Source organism: Pristis pectinata, chromosome 20 (genome assembly GCF_009764475.1).
Source record: "Pristis pectinata isolate sPriPec2 chromosome 20, sPriPec2.1.pri, whole genome shotgun sequence".
Taxonomy (NCBI): domain Eukaryota; kingdom Metazoa; phylum Chordata; class Chondrichthyes; order Rhinopristiformes; family Pristidae; genus Pristis; species Pristis pectinata.
In genome coordinates, this window is record NC_067424.1 from 8,292,435 (window position 1) to 8,308,098 (window position 15,664).

At 41.4% G+C, this 15,664-nt stretch overlaps 1 protein-coding gene across 1 annotated transcript in view; it reads left to right on the forward strand.

Moving 5' to 3' along the window:
- Window positions 1-2,441: 2,441 nt before the first annotated feature.
- Window positions 2,442-15,664, forward strand: part of LOC127581024 (high affinity immunoglobulin alpha and immunoglobulin mu Fc receptor-like) — a 41,857-nt gene continuing 28,634 nt past the window's right edge. Inside the window, exons 1-5 of the mRNA XM_052035083.1 lie at window positions 2,442-2,478; window positions 7,113-7,433; window positions 8,960-9,280; window positions 13,103-13,193; window positions 15,224-15,315. Coding sequence (XP_051891043.1) covers window positions 2,442-2,478; window positions 7,113-7,433; window positions 8,960-9,280; window positions 13,103-13,193; window positions 15,224-15,315 — 862 coding nt within the window. The remainder of the gene's footprint in view (window positions 2,479-7,112; window positions 7,434-8,959; window positions 9,281-13,102; window positions 13,194-15,223; window positions 15,316-15,664) is intronic.

Below are 15,664 nucleotides of genomic sequence, written 5' to 3' on the forward strand. Positions count from 1 at the left end.
TCCACTGGGAGGGAAGTGGTCGGCAATACCACAGACAAAGGGACATTTAAAAAGATGCTGAGTGTCCAACTACAGGAGATGGATCTGACGACAACCGTGAACTTTACAGGCCCATATCCCTCTAAACCTTTCCTATCCAATCACCTGTCCAAATTTCTTTTAATCATTGTAATTTACCTGCCTCTGCAGCTTCCTCTGGCAGGGTTCCGTATACCCGCCACCAAAGGTCCCCTGTGTACTTAGATGCTCCTCACATTTTGAACAAACTCTGCACTAACTGCTTCACTTGTGGCTGTCATTTACATACCCAGTGCTGTGGGAAGCAAGGGTTGAATTTTCCACTCTGAACATTATCAGAAGTATTTCTAACTTTTCTTCCTCAGTTAATATTTTACCATAAATCTCCTACTCAGGTTGCTACCACTATTTCTGCTATTTTAAAATTATTTGCCATTTACATAATGTAAATGAAATTTGTTTTATTATTATTTGTTAAATATAATTGAGAGAAATTCATATATTAAGTGATGGAGTCGTATAGCACGGAAACACCCCTTTTGGTCTACGAAGTCCATGCCAACTATTAGCCACCCATCTATACTAATTCTACACTGATCCCATTTTATTCTTCATGTCATTAAAATGGAAAGGGTACAAAATAGATTCAGGAAAATGTTACCAGGACTGAAAGGCTTAAGTTATGAGAGGCTGGATAGGCTGGGACATTTTCCCCTGCAGTGTAGTAAGCTGGGGGCTGACCTTATAGAGGCATATAAAATCATGAGGGGCATAGATAAGGTGGATGGTCACAGTTGTTTTCCCAGGGTAGGGGAGTCTAAAACTGGAGGACATAGATTTAAGGTGAGAGGGGAAAGATTTAAAAGGGGACCTTTGTTGGTTGGTATACGGAACCCTGCCAGAGGAAGCTGCAGAGGCAGGTACAATTACAATGTTTAAAAGAGATTTGGGCAGGTGATTGGATAGGAAAGGTTTAGAGGGATATGGGCCTAATGCAGGAAAATGGAACTAGAGTAGGAATGTACCATGGATGAGTTGGGTGAGTTTCTGTGCTGTGTAACTCTATGACTTTAACTCTATGACACTCCCATCTACGACCAATTTATTCAGCCCACATTTCCATCAACGCCTCCCAGATTCCACAGCCCACCCACACACAAGGAGAATGTACAATGGCTAATTAACCTATCAGCCTTCGTCAGCTGGCTCCATGTGACTTTACTATCAGATTTCCTACTTCCCTCTTCCTCATTTACATTTCTCCTTACATTTCTAAAAACCCTAACAGCTGGATGATGGACGACAAGTGTTGGCCTGGATCCTGCCAATAAAACAATGTGGATTCTGATTCTTCCCATTTTTCCCTGCCCAGTGAGTGACAGCCAGTGCTGGATATTTGGATAATCAGTCTTAGTTTGGGTCTCGTGCACCATCTATTCAGATTCCTGTTTATTTCACTTATCAACCAACAATAATCAATTAAAATGCTTCTCATGTCACTGCTGTTGTCAATCTTTGCTTTAAGTGTGAAATTTAACATAGAGAATGAATTAAATTCAGGGTTTTGGAGTTTCCTGATGATGTCAACTATTAAGAGCTTTTCAAAGAGGGAAATTATTAGTTTTTTCAGGTCATAACTTTCTATCAGAGATTTTGTTATGGAGGAATGTTGATCTGAAATATCAGCAGTTTTATTTTCTTACAGATATTGTCTGACCTAGAGGATTTCTGCCATTTGCAATTTTTATTTCAGATTTCCAACATCTGCAGCATTTCTTGTAAAAGGAGAAATTAAACTGCATGAAAGCATTAATGATGATGAAGTTAGAAATATTAGAGGATTCTTTGTGCTTACTCCAGGTAGTATGTGGCATAACTTTACACAGTTGGTGAGGAGGAGAGGAAGCAAACGTGTTTTTTTCTTCACATAGAAAAGTGTGGCAGGGAGTTACCAACAAAATCAGTAATTATTGTCTAATACTAATTACGCTTCAGAAGGTAGTGGTGAGCTGCCTCTTCCAACAGTTTCTGGTGAAGTGCTGTTGGGAGCCAGGGAGACGGAGTTTTAACTTCAACAACTTTGTGATTTTTCTTTTTTTCTTACTCATCTCGCAATTCATCATAAAGTTTCAGTCAATAAGCCATTAATAATCCTGCTAATATTTTAATTTGCTAGCTTTCACCATTTCCATCTGTCAATGAAAATTAATTTGGAATAATTTGTTAACTATAACTGAGGGGGCTTCAAGTTTTAAGGTGTCAGATTTCATCAAATGGCTCACAGTGGCTTCACGATTGGACTTTCCTGCTGTGTTCTTCCTCATTTATTTTCTACGTTGCATTTCTATTAGGTGGGTACTTATCTCTGAGGATTAAGAACTGGGTGACTGACAAGAGCTGGCTTGGTTTCTGCGAATAAAATAATGTGGATTCCGACTCTTCTCATTTGTTTCCTGCTCGGTGAGTGACAGCTAGACCTGAACATTCCTATAATCAGTGTTTGTGTCTCATGCACCGTTTCCACAGTAAAGATAATTAACTATGTGCAGACTTGTAATGGCATGAAAATGTAACTCAGTAGGACTATGGTGTTGTCACGTAATCTCTTTTTTCTCTGTGCTGGTGCACCACACAAGTATTCACCATTATTATCTGACATTTTATTATGAATTGTAAATGAAAAGGAAGGGACACTTAAGTTAAAAGTCTGCACAGGTAACAAAATCAAAACACAAAAGTCATCATTCTCTTCTGTTAAAAGGTAATGTTTCTAATACTCTACAGTTTTAACTGAGTACAACATTGGATATGATCATCTCCATGATTGCTTCTGTTTGTTAAAATCCAGTTTTATGATCCTCTCTTCAAGACCATGTTCCTGAAGGTCTCCATTATTCTTGCAATAAGGAACCATTTTCTTCTTGTTCTCTACTGCAAATCATGTAGATTTGTCTGCTTCACCAACACCCTTTTCGCTCTCATGGCTAAATGGAATTTGTGAGTGCGTTGCTGATTGTCGGGGTGTAGGCATCACTGATTTCAAGATAATAAATGGCCAGCATTTCTGGGCCATTTCAGAGAGGCAGTTAGTGGTCAAACACATTGGTGGATCTGGAGTCACACATAAATTTGTCTGGCAGGAGTGATAGATTTCCTTCCCTGAGGGACATTCCTAAACCAGGAGTGCTTTGATAACAACCTGGTAGTTTCTTGTTCACCCCCACTGATAATAGAGTTATACAGTATGGATTACTGTACTTTGGCCCAACTCATCCATGGTGCCTTCCTAATCTAATCCCACTTGCTTGTATTTGGCCCATATCCCTCAAAACCTCTGAAGTGATCAAGAAGATTAAGATGTATGGGATCAAAAGTGACTTGGTAGTTTGGATTCAGAATTAGCTTGCATATTGAAGACAGAGGGTAGTGGTGGAATGTGTTATTCTGGCTGGAATCAGTGGTGTTCCACAGGGACCGGTTCTGGGGCTTCTGTATCTACGTAACTTGGATGAAAGTGTAGATGGATGGATTAGTAAATTTGCAGATGACACAAAGATCGGTGGAGTTGTGGACAGTGTCAAAGGATACAGCAGGATATAGATCAGTTACAGATAAGGGCTGAGAAATGGCAGATGGAGTTTAATCTGAGCAAGTGTAAGGTGTTGTACTTTGGGAGGTCAAATGTAAGGGGAAAGTAGGCAGTTAATGGCAGGACCCTTAGCAACATTGATGTACAGAGGGATTTTGGGGTCCAAGTCCATAGCTCACTGTAAGTGACCACACAAGTTGATAGGGTGATAAAGAAGGCATATGGTATACTTGCTTTCATTGGTCAGGACATTGAGTATAAGAGTAAGGAAATGTTGCAGCTATATAAAACTTTGAGAGAATATAGAATTAGAGAGTATGAGCTATAAGGAGAGATTGGACAACATGGTTTGCTTTCTCTGGAGCTTCAGAGGCTGAGAGGAGACCAGATAGACATTTATAAAATTATGAGAGGCATAGATAGACAGACAGAATTATTTTCACAAGGTAGAAATGTCAGATATTAGACAACATGCACTTAAGATGACAGGGGGAAAGTTTAAAGGAGATGAGCAAGGCAAGTTTTTTTAGAGATGTTATGTGCCTGGAACGGGCTGCCAGGTGTGGTGGAGGAAGCAAATACAATAGTGGCATTTAAGAAGCTTTGAGATAGGCATATGAATATGCAGGAAATGGAGGGATGTGGATCATGTACAGGCAGAAGAGATTTAGTTTAATTTGGCCTCGTGTTTGGCACAGCTATTGTGGGTCAATAGGCCTGTTCCTGTGCTGTACTGTTCCATGTTCTATGTTCCATGTTCTGTGTTCTAAACCCTTCCTATCCATGTACCTGACTAAGTGTCTCTTAAATGTTGAAAGTGTACCCGCCTCTACCACTTCCTCTGGCAGTTCATCCCATATATCCACAACCCTCTATGTGGTAAAACTTGTCCTTCAGATCCCCTTTGTATCTTTCCCCTCTCACCTTAAAACCATCGCCCTCTAATTTTGGACTCCCCTGCTGTGGGAAAAAGACTGATCATGCACCTCATTTATGCCCTGTATGATTTCATAAACCTCTCAGGTCACCACTCGGTCTCCTCCTCTCCAGGAAAGACAATCTCTCCTTAAAAGTGAAGTCCTCCAGTCCCAGCAACATCCTTATAAATCTTGTATGCACTCTCTCTAGCTTAATGACATCCTTCCTATAGCTTGGTGACCAGAACTGCACACAGTATTCCATGTGCAGTCTCACCAACGTCCTATAGCGTGGTAACATGACATCCCAACTGTTGTACTGAATGCCCCATCCAATGAAGGCAGGCATGCCATAGGACTTCTTCATTACCTTATCTAACTGTTGTACCACTTTCAGGATAAAAGCTTTTTTTTATTTCCAGAATTACTTAATAATTTAGATTTAAACTCACTATATATCCTGACAGGATTTGAACTCCTGTCTCCATAGTAGTCTGGAATTCCAAATAACAAATTAATCTTTAAATCACTAAGGTACAACACTTCTCAATCCCAACAGTATTTCAAATCTAATTAATTGGAGAAGGAGTGTAAATTTTGATTAACTCTGGGACCTCTGCCAAAGGGTGAGTTTGATTTATACCCAGCACGTTAACCTCGTCTCATTTCACCCAATATTTTGATTATATGAATTCGATTGCATCAAACCAACCCATTTAAATTTGTGGACACACAGGAGACTACAGATGCTGGAATCTGGAGCTGCACACAAAGAGCTAGAGGAACCCAACAGGTCAGGCAGCATCTATGGAGGGAAGTGGACATTCGAAATTTTGGGTCAAGACCCTTCATCTGGACTCAATCTGGACTCAGTCCAGATGAAGCATCTCGACCTGAAACTTCGACATTCCACTTCCCTCCACAGATGCTGCCTGACCTGCTGAGTTCCTCAAGTACTTTGTGTGTTACTCCATTTAAATCTGTGCCTTAACTAACCTTCAATATGCAGATCACTTTTGATATTCAGACTAGTTTAAATGCATATATTCGTAGAATAACTGCCCTTTATCTGGAAATTTTCTAATGTTCAGTCTTTGCTCTCTCCTGCCTGATTATTTTACATTCTCATTTCCCTCTTTAATCTTCATTTATACTTTCTCCTTCCTGCTTTTCTTTCAGTGTCTTCACCTTATCTCGAACCTTTAAAGATAGTTAAAAAAACACAAAAAATAAACAGAATTTAGAGAGCCACTCCAGGGCTGGAGGACCAGAGGATTCGGACAACAGGAGGGATTACTTTCAACAACTTCACACAAAGCCTGGACAAGTCGAGGAAGCCATCCTTGCATGGCTCAAACATCTTCTCCATTTATTCTACTTCACCAACACCACAGCTCTACCAAGTCCAAGAATGGTCCACGGACCTTACTCCATCCCAGAGTCTCCCTCAGTTCTGCAACTTCTAGCCTTTCAGAATCCAGCTTGCTGAAAATTCCCAAGGAAGTAGGGAACACTAGAAGAGGAGGCTGAACACTGACATGGGCTAGGAATTTCAGTCCCCAGCACCCAGGAGAGGGATCAACCAGGGATTGACTACACCAGCGAGGGACCAGTCAGGGACTGGCTTCACTGGTAAGCGATTGTTTGGTTGGTCGGTGTTTCAGTGATCACGAGGGGACTCTACAGATCCTCCCACTTCCACGTGGGCCAGACAATCCAGCCTTGTGTTGTTTGAGGGATGAATGTTGGCCGGAACAGCTGGGCACTCTCCTAATGAAACATCACTGTGCGATCTTTGTGCACATTTGAGAGGTTGGATGGGGTCTGATTTAAATGCAACATCTCCATTACTGCTGCACTCCCTCATTACTGCACTGGAAGGTCAGGCAAGAGTTTCTGCTCTAGAGTGGGGAAGTGACCCCACATTATAGTGACACAGGGGAGAGAGCACTGACACAGCTGGCACAGTAACAGTGCTGACTGCACTTCAGACCAAAGTCATTGGCTGTGAAGTGATGGGACACATCCTGGGAGCATGATCAGGTGTGATATTAGTATCAAGACACAAGAGACTGCAGATGCTGGAGGAACTCAGTGGGTCGAGCAGCATCTGTGGGGGGAAGGGAATTGTTAATGTTTTGGATTGAGTCCCTGCATCAGGACTGAGAGTGGAGAGGGAAGACAGTCAGTATCAAAAGGAAAGAGAAAGTGGTGAGGCAGGGGCCAATAGGTTATTGGTAGAAAAAAAGAGGGCTCAAGGATGACAGGCAGATGAAGCCTTTTGGGGGAAGGGGAGGGGTGGCATTGGGAGATAGAGACAGTTAGGAGGGTGATAAGCAGGGACACAAAGGCTATCAGTGCTGGAATCTGATGATTAATATCTGATGATATTTTAATATCATCTTTTATCACAAATCCAATGAAATACCTTTTAGTCAATGATTGGAGAGCGCCAATTGTAATCAAAATATACCTCTCTGTACTAAACAGTTTCATTCTCCAGTAATCTGAACATTTCTCCACTCAATTTCAGATGTTGGTTAAATTGATTTTTCCTATTCAATTTCTAAATTACTTTCCCCTCTGAGTTTCAGGTGAATTGTGGGCAGAGAGAGATGTAAGAGGAGTTGTGGGTAGAGCGATCACAATCGATTGTCACTATGCAGCAAAGTATCGCTCACACACAAAGTACTGGTGCCGTGGGTGGAGTCACTTTTGTTCAGTTTTAGTGGAAACAAATGGGCAACACGGACGGAGGGGAAGAGTGTCAATCACAGATAACCCGGCACGGGGAATATTTACTGTTACTGTGGAGGATCTTCACTCTGGAGATACAGGACGGTACAGCTGTGGAATTACAAAACGCAGTTTTGATCCAATGTTTAACATACATCTACAAGTTTCTGATGGTATGTTTCTCAGCGATTGACTTCATGTCTCCACTGAAATGTCTGATCCAGGGGGTTTAATCCAGCCAAATGTGAGGTGTTGCATATTGGGAGACCAAATGTAAAGTGACAGTACACTGTTAATTGCAAGACTCCTAACAGCGTTGATGTATAAAGGGATCTTGGGGTCCAAGTCCATAGCTCCCTGAAAGAGGCTGTGCAGGTTGACAGGGTGGTAAGGAAGACATATGGCATGCTTGTCTTTATTAGTCGAGGCACTGAGTTCAAGAGTCAGAAAGTCATAGTGCAGCTTTATAGAACTCCAGTTAGGCTGCATCCGGAGTTTTACATTCAGTTCTGCTCGCCCCATTTTAGGAAGGATGTGGAGGTTTTGGAGAGGATGCATAAGAAATTTACCAGGATGCAGCCTGGATTAGAGGGTATGTGCTATAAGGAGAGGTTGGGCAACCTTGGATTGTTTTCTCTGGAGCGGCAGAGGCTGAGGGGAGACCAGATAGAAGTTTATAAGATTGTGAGAGGCATAGATAAAGTAGACAGCCAGTATCTTTTATCCAGGTTATAATGACATGTTACATCTGTGCAAGATGTTGGTGAAACTACACTTGGAATACTGTGTGCAATTCTGGTCAACTGGGTATGGGACTGATGTGAATGAGTGCAAAAATATTTATGAGCAAGTTATTGATCCAGAAGGCTTGATCTATGAGGAGAGACTAGATAGCCTGGGACTTCCTCCCCTAGAGCAGAGGAGGCTGAGAGGGTGACCTTATAGAGATTTATAACATCATGAGGGGCATAGATAATGGTCAAAGTCCTTTTCCCAGGGTAAGGGAGTCTAAAACTAGAGGCTGAAGGTTTACGGTGAGAGGGGAAAGACTTAAAAGGGATCTGAGGAGCAACATTTTCACCAAGATGGTGGTGGGTATATGTGTATAGCTGCCTGTGGATGTAGGAACAATTACAACACTTAAAAGACATTTAGACAGGTACATGGGTGAAAGGTTCAAGGGGATATGTGGCAAATGCAGGGAAACGGGACTAGCACAAGTTGTCAATTTGGTCGGCTCGGATGAGTTGGGCCAAAGGTTTTGTTTCTGTGCTGTATAACTCTCTAACTCTATGACTCTGAAGCCACAGAGCATGTGACACATGTCTCACAAATTCCTACGCTCATATTGTGCTGAGATTTTCCAGGGCTCTCTCCAACTTGTGCCCGTTCCAGAGTCAAACCACTGGACACCACTGGAGACTGGGTCCCAGCTGCTGAGAGGGATTATAGCCCTGATCTTCACATTGACACATCCTCAGTGTCCCGCTGTCCTGATCTGGAGTTCTGCTGTGTTCTGGTATGTTGGCAGACAGGGCAGTTCAGGCAGCTGGGACAATGCAGAGACACAGAGAGGTAGATGAGCTGGTGAGATTCTAACCTGGCAGGTTCTGGCTGAGATACAGAAGTGTTTATAATTAGAGAGTGTTTGACTTTTAGATGTTCACTCAGTGTTTGAATGTTTGATCCTTTCCCACAGAACCCGTGTCTATTCCTGTGCTTGGATTTCTGTCACCAGCAAATGCCTCATGTACTGGGGGCTCAGTGTCAGTGTCCTGTGAGTCTGTCCAGGGATCCCTTCCCATTCAGTACACCTGGTATGAAAGGACACCGTCCGTGGATTCAAAGATCTCAGGCACCAGTAAACTGGATCTACATTGTCAATCCTTCAAACACCGACACCATCAATATTACTGCACAGCCTCAAATGTTAATGGAACAAAATCTAGTGAAATGGTCAATGTGACAGTCTTCAGTGGAACAGGGACCTGCAGTTATGTGACAGAAATCAACAGCAATCGTAAGTGTTGAAGGGAGTGAAGTTATTGATTTCTCCTGAGTGATGGTAAATGTTGTTCATTGTTGGAGCTTCACTCTTTCAGGCATGTGGCGAGTACTGCATCACCCGCTGGCATGTCTTACACAGAATGTTTGGAATGTGAGTCACTCACCTCTGGATACCCAGCCTCTGACATGCTGTTGCTGGCAGTCTGTTCTGCTTGTCGTGTTTGAATTTCTAATTGCTCATTAAGATGATTCAGTGTTTGAGAAACTATAAATTACCAAATTATCTGTTTGGACTCTTATGGCTGGCTATTATATTGAAAAATGAATGGAGACAGAAATCTCACACTGGTGTCTTGAAGAATTAGAGCAAATCCATGCAGTTAAATTAGAATCTAGTGGCTTTGTCTTCATGAAACTAACACTCCCTATCCTTCTAAATGGAAAAGAGAGCTGCCATTTTCAACCTCTGAATCCTAGTTCAGGGAAGCTCAAGGAGAGAGTGTAGAAAGACTGAGCTCAATTGATTCCTGGAGTAAGCAGTTAAGGTGATGAGGAGAGAAACATGGAAACACAGAGGCATAGATAAATAGGAGAAAGAACAAAAGGCCATTTGGCTCTTTGAACCTACCCCACTATTCCATGTGATCAAAGTTGATCCTCTATTTCAATACCATGTTATCTTGTTTATCTGATATCCCTTGATGTCATTTGTGATGTAAAATCTATCTAACTTTCTGAAATATAGTCAGTTACTTGGCCTCCACATCCTTCTGTGGTAGTGAATTTCCACAGTTCACCACCCTCTGAGTGAAGAAATTTCTACTTATTCATAAATGTCTTTCCCTGTTTCCTACAAGTGTGACCCTTGGTTCTAGATGACAAACCAGGGGAAACTCTCTCCCTGCATCCAGCGCATTGAACCTGATTCGCACATTTCAAGGAGATCTCCTCTCACTCCTCTAAACTCTAGTGAATACAGGTCTAATCAAACCAACCACTCCTCATACAACAGCTCTCCCATCCAAGGAGTCAGTCTGGTGAATCTTTGTTCATGGCAAGTGTATCTTTTCTTTGGTACAGTGATCAAAATCTTAGATAACGCTGCAGATGTGGTCTCACTGTACCTCTGCATAATTGTCGTAACTTCACATTTATCCATCTAAGTTTACATCTGCCATGCATTTACCACTCACTCACTTTATCTAAATTGCCTTGATGCCTCTTTGTATCCTCCTTCCAACTCATAATCCCACCCAGTTGCTGGCAGTCTGAAAATATTGCATTAGTTTCCCTCACCTACATCATTGATATGTATTGTGAATAGCTGGAACCCAAGCACCAAGCCCTGCCGTACTCCTTTAGTCACTGCCGGACACCCTAAAAAGACCAGTTTATTCCTATTCTCTGTTTCCTGTCAACCAATTTCCATTTTTTGACAATATTCACCTCCAATCCTATGTGCATTAATCTTGCACACTAACATCTAATGTGGAATTTTTATCTTGTGGTCATTTGAACTCACAACCTCAGAATCAGATTTATTATCACTGTCTTATGACGTGACATTTGTTGTTTTGCAGTGGCAGTACAGTGCAAAGAGATAAAATTGCTATAAATTACAAAAATAAATAAATAGTGCAAAAAATATTATAATAATGTAGTGTTCATGGGTTAATGGGCCGCTGAGAAACTTATTTTTATCAGATTTTATCAAAGGCCTTCTGAAAATCCTAGTTCTCCCTAAACTATTCTGTCAAAAAACTCCAATAGATTTGTCAAATATGATTTCCTTTTAATAAATTGATGTTCATTTGATTTAATCCTATTGATACTTTCTAAGTTTTCTATTATTACAACATATATTATTTACTCCAGCATTTTCCCCAAATGAGGAAAACATCAGCAGAGAGATGTTGTGATTCTTTGTTATAATCTGCTTAGATAAACTGAGTTGTATCTATTTCCCTCCATTAGTGAGTCAATCATATGAGAGCATAAATTTAAGATTACCAAAGTGGCAGAGGTCTGGAGAAAGTTATTGATGCAAATTGTTATCAGGAATGTTAAGAGGATATTTGATAGAAATTTCCAAGATAATGGCTGTTTTAGACAGAAGAGTTTGAGGGAAATGATTTCAATTTGTGGATGGTTCAATGACCAAGGGGCACAGATTTAAAAGTTTCAGCAAAAGCTGCAAGAAGGTTCGAGTGACAGCATTTATATGCAGAGAGTAGATATAATCTGGAGTTCACTGTCTCCAAGGTTGATGGAGACAGTGTCAATCACTGGCTGCATAAGGAAACTGGCTCAACATTTGGAAGAGGTTAATTGTCAAGGCTCTGAGGCAAGAGCAGGGAATGGCACTGAAGAGGTTGCTCCACTTGGTGCCAACATGGATTGCTTGGGCCAAATTTTGTTGTCTCTGATACAACAGTTCTTTCATTGTATAACAAAGCCTAATTGCTGCTGGAGTCACTAGCAATGGCTGCTCCAGGGACTATATTCCCTGGCAAAACCCCAAAAGGAACAGTGCACAGGGCATAATGTAATGAAAATTTGTCAGATGCGTTAGTATCACTTATATTGGGAAGTGCCCAAACGAATTTCTGACAGAAGTTGAGCTGCAGAGGGGAGTAATCATGTTTTACTGCAGGTACATATATTTTGATTGCATGGTATCAAAATAATCAGCAGGAGAGAGAGGATACTTGGTACATTGGAAGACAAATTGTGCCCTGGCCTTTGTTACAAGAAAGTTGGGGTAATGAATGATGCAAGATGAAAGAAGACTTGTTCATTTTTACAAGGCACTGGTGAGATCACATCTGGAGCATTGATTGTGCTTTTGTCTCTTTACCAGAGGAAGAATATACTTCCCTTGGTGGAGGTGCAGAGCAGAAATCATGAGATTATTTCCTGGAATTTGGTTGCCCTTTGGGAGAGAGGGATTAGCAGGGGTCCATACTGCATGAAGTGAAGTCAAGAAGAAGGACAATTGACCTCATTGAAGCCCAAGAGAATCTGAGAAGGAGTGGCAGAGTAGAAGCTGAGATGTTTAGAACAGGACAGAATTAGGAACAGGGTTCACTGTTTAGTTCTACATTGTCCAGTAATATCAACTCTAAAGATTAATAAAGTTATAAGCACAGAAACAGGCCGTCCAGCCCAACTTGTTCCTGCTGACCAAGATGCTACCAACAGTAATCCAATTTGCCTACATTTCTCCCTATCCCTCTAAACCCTTCCTATCCATCGACCTGTACAAATGTATCTTAAATGTTGTAATTGCACTTGCCTCTACCACCTCCTCTGGCAAATGGTTCCATATACCCACACCCTCTGTGTGAAAAACCTGCCCCTCAGATCTCCTTTAAGTTTCTTCCCTCTCAACCTAAAACTGTGCCCTCTAATTTTAGACTCCCCTACCCTGGGAGAAGGACTGTGACTGTCAACCCTATCTATGCCCCTCATAATTTTGTACAGCTCTATAAGATCATCTCTCAGTCTCCTACACTCTAAGGAATAAAGCCTGCCCAACCTCTCCCTAAAACTCAGTCCTGGCAGCATCCGTGTAAATAATTTCTGCAGTCTTTCCAGTGTAATATCATCTTTCAGTGAACCATGTACTTGTACTCCAAGGTCCCTCTGTTCTACAACACTCCCCAGGGCCCTGCTGTTCAGTGTGAAAGTCCTACGTGGATTTGACTTTCCAAAATACAACACCTCGCACTTATCCAAATTCAACTCATTTTCCATTCCTTGGCCCATTATGCTCTCTTACTTGAATATAAGTGAAAAGCAGGTTTAAACTGAATTTTATTTGTTGTCTCAACAGGATCTGGCTATTTTTGTGAAACTTCTGCAACTGAATCAACAATAAGGACACATTCTGCAAATACAGAAATAAGACCCAATGATAGTCAAGGGTAAACTTGATCCTATTCCACTGAATAGTACAATGTTCTCATTGCTGGTGTTTTGACTGGAAATGTTTTCATATGAGAAATTACTGGGGAGAGAAATTCTTCTCTCGATTGCCAGCAATAAATGAATGTAGCATTAGTGGATACTGAGAGCTGAGTCATAGAGTCATACAGCACAGATATAAGCCAGTTGGCCCACTTTGTCTATGCTGACCATCAAATATACCAATCCCATTTCTCTGAACTCAGTTCATAGCCTTTGAATGCTTTGGCAATTTTCTTAAGTGTTTTTCTTAAGTGTTTGAAAGTTCCTTTCTCACCACTCCATCAGGCAGTGTGTTCTAGATTCCAACTACCCTCTGGTGAAAAGTTCTTTCTCAGCTCTTCTCTAACCCACTTCCCCTTACCCTAAACCAGATCCCTCTAACTTTAGAGATACCTGCTGTGGGAAAAGTGTCCAACTATCTACCCTATCTCTGTACCTCAAACTTTGTACACCTCTGTCATGTCCTTCCTCAACCTCTTCTGTTCCACCTCACACAAATTCAGCCTACATACTCTCCCCTCATACTGAAACTCTCCATCCTGACAATGTCCTAGTGAATCTCCTCTGCACCTTCTGCACAATAATCATGTCCTTCGTATAGTGTTGTGACCAGAACTGTAAACAATACCCCAGCTGAGGTCTAACTAAAGTTTTATAAAGCTGTATCGTAACTTCCTTGCTCTTCTGTACTTGTGCCCCAGACAATGAAAGCACTCTCAAAGGTGGATATATCCCCAGGGCCTGATGCGATCTGTGGAGGAAAGGGAGGAGATTACTGGGCCCTGACAGATTTTTAAATCTTTGCTGGCCACAGATGAGGTGCCAGACAATTCAGGAACAGCAAGATTGTTACCTTTATTCAAGAAAGGCTGCAGGGAAAAGCCAGGAGATTACAGACCTGTGAGTCTAACGTCAGCAGTAGGGAAGTTATTGGAAACAATTCTGAAGGACAGGATGAAAAAGCACCTGAAAAAGCAGTGATTAATTAAATATAACCAGCATGGCTTTGTTAGGGGGACATCCTGTCTGACTAATTTGACTAAATTTTTCAAAGAAGTAATAAAATATATTGATGAGGGAGTACAATTGAAGTAGTCTGGAGTGAGAGCTAGTTTTAAGCAACTGCTGTGTTTCCTTTTAATGAATGCTTGTGATGTGAATGTTTTTGCAGTGAGCTCTGTAGATATTGCCCTAGAGACTCCTCATGACAGTGGCACTCTCCACATTCCTAAACACAGTGCTTGAAATTTTTCATGAAATACTTTGTTTTTTTTTACAGAGTTGCAATAATTTCTAATTTCCTAAAAATACTTTGTTTTCTTTTGTTTTTGGATATTCACTGCCAAGCGTTAACTTTCATAGTTTTGACTGCTCGGACTATGTTGCTGGGAGCGGTTCAGCTAATTATAAATGGTTTTTTAGCAGTTTCCTGGGCCTAGTTTATTCTGCCTCTCCCCCCGCCTCCCCCACACAAATGGGATTGACAGGTTGCTACCCCTGGTGTGGTGGACTTCACTGCTGAGGCTGGGGTTGGCTTCTGCCACCATGTTCATAAAATGTCTGACCACAAATGCTTCAGTGAATATCTTGGTGAGCACTCTACTGCAGTACGAAGGAGTGTTGAGTGGTCATTAGTGTCATCTGTTGGATAAAAAGGGCTCAATCAATCCTTTCAGGTGGATATAACAGTTCCCATGCAATATTCAGAGAGGAGCAAATGACCTTTTCCTGATGGCCTGGACAATACTTATATTTTAAGCTCCATTGCTATCATTGGTCATTATCACATAGTTGTTTGTGGGATCTTGCTGTGCAAACATTGGCTGTTGTGTTTCTACACTGCCACAATGTCTGCACTTCATTTACTGGGCTGCACACATCCTGAGGTCATGAATGGAGCCATGTAAATGCCAGATATTTGCTCCTTACCAATAGCCAAGAATGAATGGGAACCAGGGCTGACCCTTTACTATTCTCTGTACCACAGACCCATTTACATAATTGTGCCCAGTCTCATTGGGATTCTGGTCGTGGCATTTCTCATTTGCCTACTTTGGTTCCTGAGGTGTAAAAGAAGGGGTGAGTTTTGACTTTTTAAAAAAATAATCTCATGTTAGTGAGAGATTGCTGCAGAACATTGAGAGATTGTATTTGGCTCTCATCAAAAAGACCTAGGGTTAAGGCACATTTGACTGAAAATCAAAAACCTGCAGATGTTGGAATTCTGAAATAAAAACAGAAAATGCTGGAAGCACTGAGCAGGTCAGGAAATTGTTTTGATGAATGTTTCAGGACCTGAAATGTTAACTGTTTCTCTTTCCACGGGTGCTGCCTGACCTGTTGGGTGTTTCCAGCATTTTCTGTTAAAATGGTCTCATCTAGATATACAAACAATGGAAGAGGAATGAAGTTGGGGGTTGGAATAATG